This window comes from Melanaphis sacchari, unplaced genomic scaffold (genome assembly GCF_002803265.2).
Source record: "Melanaphis sacchari strain LSU unplaced genomic scaffold, SCAv2.0 Contig28_pilon_pilon, whole genome shotgun sequence".
NCBI lineage: Eukaryota > Metazoa > Arthropoda > Insecta > Hemiptera > Aphididae > Melanaphis > Melanaphis sacchari.
In genome coordinates, this window is record NW_020271162.1 from 1,984,719 (window position 1) to 1,991,428 (window position 6,710).

At 21.9% G+C, this 6,710-nt stretch overlaps 1 protein-coding gene across 1 annotated transcript; it reads right to left on the bottom strand.

The window, feature by feature from the left end:
- Positions 1-1,508: 1,508 nt before the first annotated feature.
- Positions 1,509-5,835, bottom strand: LOC112595643 (33 kDa inner dynein arm light chain, axonemal-like). The gene is made up of 5 exons (XM_025340926.1): positions 5,749-5,835; positions 4,852-5,098; positions 4,602-4,750; positions 2,411-2,617; positions 1,509-1,586 (listed from the first exon to the last, which is right to left on the bottom strand). The coding sequence occupies exons 1-5, from the start codon at positions 5,833-5,835 to the stop codon at positions 1,509-1,511; spliced, it is 768 nt and encodes a 255-aa protein (XP_025196711.1).
- Positions 5,836-6,710: the final 875 nt, after the last annotated feature.

The following is a 6,710-nucleotide window of genomic DNA, read 5'->3' on the forward strand; positions in this document are numbered from 1 at the left end:
GATAATGTACACTACGCATTAAATGAAAATGGAATACGCGTGAACACTGATAACTACGTTATTAAAATTCCCAAAAACTGACGACGATTCGAATTTCACTCATCGTTTTTCTCTCTTGAAAGGAGTGATAAAATGTAAGTCGTTTGGAATTCAAAATATAAATTTCTATTTATGAAATGACTAACGAAAAATAGTAAACATAGTTAAAACGGTGATCGATAATGGAAGGACTAGGAAGGTAACTGAAAATTATACACAACTATGGGTAACTACATTACAAAAAAATATAAAAATAAATTAATTAAAAATGATAACAATTATTTGAAACTTTGAAAAGCAAAGTACAATTAAATCTATAAGGTTTTATTTTTATACATTGACACAAGAGTATATAGATATTATAATTAATATTTAAACATTAAAACGTTTTATTATTTTTAAATTTTAACATATAATATAACTAATTTAAATCCATACAATTCTTATATGATTACTAAATAGCATATAATATTTACAATAATTAATTATAATAATATTTTTAACCTTTCTTTACATTTATTTTTGTGTAAATAAAAACAAACATTGTGTGTTTGTATTGTTGGAAAAACATCGCGCCGTATGATTTAACACCTCAGCAACCCATTATAATTCCATTGGTGTAAGTGTTTGGTTGGTGGTATTTACTATTTTAATACTTTTGTACGCGTGCTATTTTAAGTTGTACAGAATATACTATATGATTGTTATTCTTTTAAATTAGCGCTGTTAACATAATAATATTATGTAGTTTCATATTTAATAATCATGTCAAGTATAGTGTAGACTACTCTAACCTATGCTATACGTAATAATATATACGTCGACAATGACTTATTATTTTATATTGGAAAACGCGGTCCCCATACAGTAGATTATTCTTTCACATCGATTTCACTTATTAAATAAAAAATAGAACAAGATATATCTGGTGTTTTTTATATATATATCGTTCGCAATTTTTTTTTTTTTTAAGAGAAAATAGTTTGAAATTTTTTGAAATTTGGAAATTACAAAAAAAAAAAAAATAATAATAATAAATACAAAAAAAAAAATGTCACAAGTAATTGTAAATTAAATAATTATATATATATATAATTGTTCATTATAATAATACCAATATTTTTTCTATACTCGTCATTGATAATTCGGCGGAGTATAACAACGTACAAACCTTAAAAGTTAAAACTAATATAACAATGTTCATAAATTCTTATGTATTATTAGCCGATTATAAATAATACATTATACAACATGACACGTAGTTATGTCCGGCGATTATATACCAAATGTATTTGTGTTCAAAATATCGTTACACCATTAAACATAAAAAAAAAAATACTTTTTTTATTATTCTATTATTTATTATTACTTTGTTTTAAATATCAAATAATCAATAAAGTTCAAATTTGAAATATTTCAATTGAATTCAGTAATAAAAGGTTAGGAAATAGAAACCTTATAATTAACCCTTACAACTTGGTTGAATTGATTTTACTTTGGATCAGATAAGAAGTCTTTGTTGATGGCGTCATCATATTCATCTGTTCCTGTAACAGGCAAATATTTATCAATAATATAATATTTTTACCTTACTCATAATCTTTATAAAGTTATTAGGTGAGGCAAACTTGGCATAACAGCCACGACACTAATATGTAAAGTCAGTGGTTCTTCGTAATTTATACAATTTACAATTATTAATATTTATTTACAATTGTTATAAAAAAAATTATAACTGATACGAGTTTAGGATACAATCACTGAAAAAAGCCACCACAGTTGTATTAAATTATCTGTCGACTATAAATATACAAGGTATAATGTATAAACTATGTGCTATATATGTACTATATAACTATAATTTTGCTATAAGTATTAATATTTTAGATTTTTAAATAGTCATGTAAACTAAACTTTTGTTGCTTAAAACTTTTTAATGTTTAATTTGTGTATTCATTATTATTATTATTATCATATTATTGTTGTTATTTTTTTTCTTTTATTATTATTATTCGTATGATTATATCAAATCTGATACTATGAATATACGTTTATTATTATTATTATTAATTATAAAATTTAGCTACAGCCAAGTTGTCGATTTTTATATAATTATATAAGTATAATATGTATATACTTAATCGATTTAATTTTTCTGATTTTAATTTTAATTTTTATATTTTTCATTATTACATTTAATATAACGATAATACATTTAAATAATAATATGATAAAAATTAATGCATTGTATGATCAAAAGCGTAATAAAAGACCAACAAAAAAGAAAAAAATTGTTGCTAAAGTAAACATTTTAAAATGATACGTCATGGTTACTTTCATTAGTCAAAAATTCATTGTATTATTATCTCACTTTGAGTTGTTCAGTTGATCTTTTAATGTAGTTCATCAGCATTCTGTATTTAACTTTCAATAAAATTAGAAGTTTATAATCCTCGCCCGACTCTTTTTTCTTTACCCTGTCTAAATATCTTTGTTTTGAAAGTCTATATTTTATTTTTAAATCATTATTTATTCTTTTTAATTCTTCAACTTCCTTTAAAAATTCAGGGCTGAAATTCTAAAATGTATTAATACCAAGTTTAATTATTTTATTTTATATTAATAGCCATATTAATATAAAATTAATTTAGGCTGAGGCCCACTGACAAATATTAAAAACAGTAATTCTAACGCAGTTTTCCCCTATAGCAGCTGAGGCCTAAAAAAACAATAATCTAGTAGAAACAAAGACAAAAACAAAATTTAACCAATAATATAATGTACGATAAAAATTTAATTATTTAAAAAATATGGTAAATTCTGGTAATTAAACATAATTAATTTAAAATTTATAATGTTCTTTTATTAATTATTTTTAACCTAATATATTTCTTTTAAAATACAAATCAGCTATGAATTAAAAACAACTTATTTCAATAAATATTTTAAAAATAAAGTTTTTATTCTTTATTTCTGAGTGGGGTTGAAAATACGATACATAGCTTAATATTATAAATTTTATTAAATAAATATATTGCATATAGTTTTAAATTTATTATTAATCGATTACCTACATATTTCTATGTTGAAATACAATTATTTGAGTTACATTATTTACTTAACCTAACTTATAAATAGGAATATTAGAACACAGATTAAATATATAATTATCATATATTCATATTATACTTTATTAAAATATTTGTGTACATTTCAAAAATATTGATAAAATAAACAGTAAAATAGAAGAAATACTTATAAAAAAAAATGTGATTATCTTGTAAGGTACTTGAAACTGTTTGCTATTCCATTAATATTTTATAGATATATTTCCTAAATATTATCATCAGTTCTGAACTAATAATAACAATCATAGTTGAAATTAAAAAATGTATTATTATATAAGTATTTTGTCCTTATTTAAATTTACATATGTAAGTTATTAAACAAGTATATATTAAAGAATCTATGCATAATTCATTTATATTGTATATGATTGTATTATTATTTTATACTTCATATACATATTTTTTTTTTTTGACCATGGTAAATAGGAGTAGAATAGACTTGCTCAATAACTACTACATTTAGTTTAAAAAAGAAATTATCACAACTTGCTGGTGGTCGACACTTCTGATTATCGAATTAAAGTACTATAATTCTTATACAATCAATTAAGTATAATATTATTTATGAGGTCTATAATAAAACGACCCGATAATATAATAATTTTAGAGATACGTTTTTAAACTGACTATTTTATATACTACGCTTATGTTAAACATTTTTGTAAATGAGTATACATAAATGGTATTTTAAAATATATTTTATACTTATTGGCTATTACATTTGAACAGTTGAACTGTAATTATATACTACTTATTATAATGTATAATTTTACTGCCTACTTAAAATGCCTACTCTATTTCATTGTAACTAAACACATTTGGAATTGGCAGTTAATAGGGCTATGGGCTATTGTATTTTTAAATGTTTATTCATGAATAGAAACTCAATAGCGAGGGTTAATGGTGCTATTCATACATTAAGATTAAGGGTCATCGTGATTACAATCATTGCATTTATTTAGTATCCACTACCTATATACTGTAGCTGACACATTAACTGACAAATTAATATATTTCATTAACATCATATCCCGGTTAACATTAACTATTATTGTAGTTAATTGCAAAAGACAGGACCGTAGCTGAAAGTAAACTTTTCAATGTTTAATTCTCGTGCATTTGAGATAGCACACATATTTATATCGTTAGTATAGCCTATAATATACATATGTTCGTAGCAAAACTACTGATGGATAAATTTCTGATAATTAATAGAAATTCTGGTTTATCAAAAATTGATTCTCAAATATTTCAGTAAAGCATAATGTATATCTTTAAAACGAAAATAAAACATACTTAAGTCAAAATGACTGTTATTAACAGTCGTCTGATTAGGGTAATAACACTAATAATTATAATAACTATATTATGATATATTATTAATTACTTAGATAAATATTTAGATAAATAGATAATATATTTTAAACCAAGTACCTCTGTATCCGGGTACAAATTATTAAACATCACTGCTTTATCAAGCATATATTTTAAGATAAAAATCGTATTTTTAAACTCTTTTTGAATTCTATATAAAACTGCTCCAAGATCTTCATCCAAAATTACAACTTGTCTCAAAATTTCATCTTTTTTTAAAAATATTTAACAACGTTTAGTAAAACCACACAATAAATATAATACATATATTTATTTATACATAAATATACGTATAAAAATCTTTTATTACCAAAAAATAAATTGTAAACATAATTTCTTGTTTCACAAATCCCTTTTTTCTTGAATCTATAAAACTGTTCTAAATGGTTTAACATGACAATCATTTTGGCCACTTCATCTCTATTTGACGGTTCTCTGGAAATTGTCTGTCTCAAAGTTATCACCTTGTTTTTATTATTAACCTGAGTCCATTCTCTGGGAGGAAATATTTCTTCTAATATAGAATTTTTATCATTATCTTTTTCCACATCATTGTTCTATAACGTTTCAATTTATTAAAAATGTATTAAATAAAATTTTCTTTTGTATTTGAATAATGTTATAGTGAGCAGTGTTCAACCACGAATTATATGTGTAGAATACAATGTATTAATATTCGAAAGCTATATTTTTTTTCATAATTATATCGATATTACTTAACAAGCTTAATTAAGTTGAGAATATCATTAAATTTAAATACGAGTATATTACTGTATTGCAATTTGTAAATTGTTTTAGTTTTTATTATAAGTTAAAATGTGTATAGTTAGTTTGTGTTAGTATCGTAAATAAAATAATACTAAAGTTATACTTATTACACATAAAAATGTCTAAGAAATATATAATTTGTTTAATTTTCTGTAAGTAATAATAAGCCAAGTTCACAAGTATAAAATATTTTGTTTTCTATTAACATACGAGTATGTAATATTTTATATTTTTATGTATACAAACACAAAATTGTATAAACCATCACAATAATTAATACGTATACAAGTTATTGAATGTATTTTACAATGCACACATATTGGACATACATCTCATACTTTTTAAACTTTAAGAAAGCAAAATTAGGTTTCAAAAATTGTGAATACATGAACCTAGTTTTAAGTTGTATAAACGACTATACGAGTAAATATTATATTACTTGTTCTACCGTGTCAGTGATATCCTCAAAAAAGTTCCATTTCAAGACTCCGTTGCTTAAAAACGCAAATAATTCAATATTATTCATTTAACAGTATGTAAATTAAATGGTCCAGTTATTAAAATAAATATATTTACTTTTAGCTTATTTACTTTTATTATTGACTAGTTACGAAAACTATATTTAATATCATTTATTATTATTATTATTTTGATAAAACAAAATTTTATTTGCAAATACAATAAAACAATTTGAAAAAAATAAATATTCAATTTAAATTTTACAAAACATTTCATAAATTGATTCATTTATAAGAAACTTCATAACAATTGTTTAATTACTTTCTAGTTTCAATTTAAATTTTGAAAGGAACTATGAATGTATTGGTTTTAAAATAATATATCGTTTTTTTATTAAATTTTATTTTGTCATTTTTCAAAGCAATTAAAATGCTATTACATTAAACTTTGAGTTTGATTTCTAGCAGAAAATTGAATCTAGTTAGAACTTGGTCAAAAGTAAAAATTTAGTGATTGAAATTAAACTATTCAAAAGTGTGATAATTGATAACGGTCTTTGTTATTTTTCAAAAAATACTATTTGAAGAAACTCTAAGCATTTTATTGGCAATTTAAATAATTTTTATTTATAATAAAAATTTCAAAATATTTAGGCTTATTTTAAGTTATTTTTAGGCAGTTGATTTTGAAAGTTTTGTTTTTTAAAGTGTTGATAAAAATATTTAAACTTGGTCATAAAGCTTTAAAAAAATTTTAAAAATATAATTCATTTTTATATTTAGCATAATATTTTCGATAATATTGTATATAATAGACACTGGTTAATAATAATTACAACTATAAATTATATACATTTAAATAAAACGTTTTTACAATATGTTGAATAAAGAAGATATTTTTTTCAGGAAATGTAAAAAATAATTGTTTAATATACTTTCATGC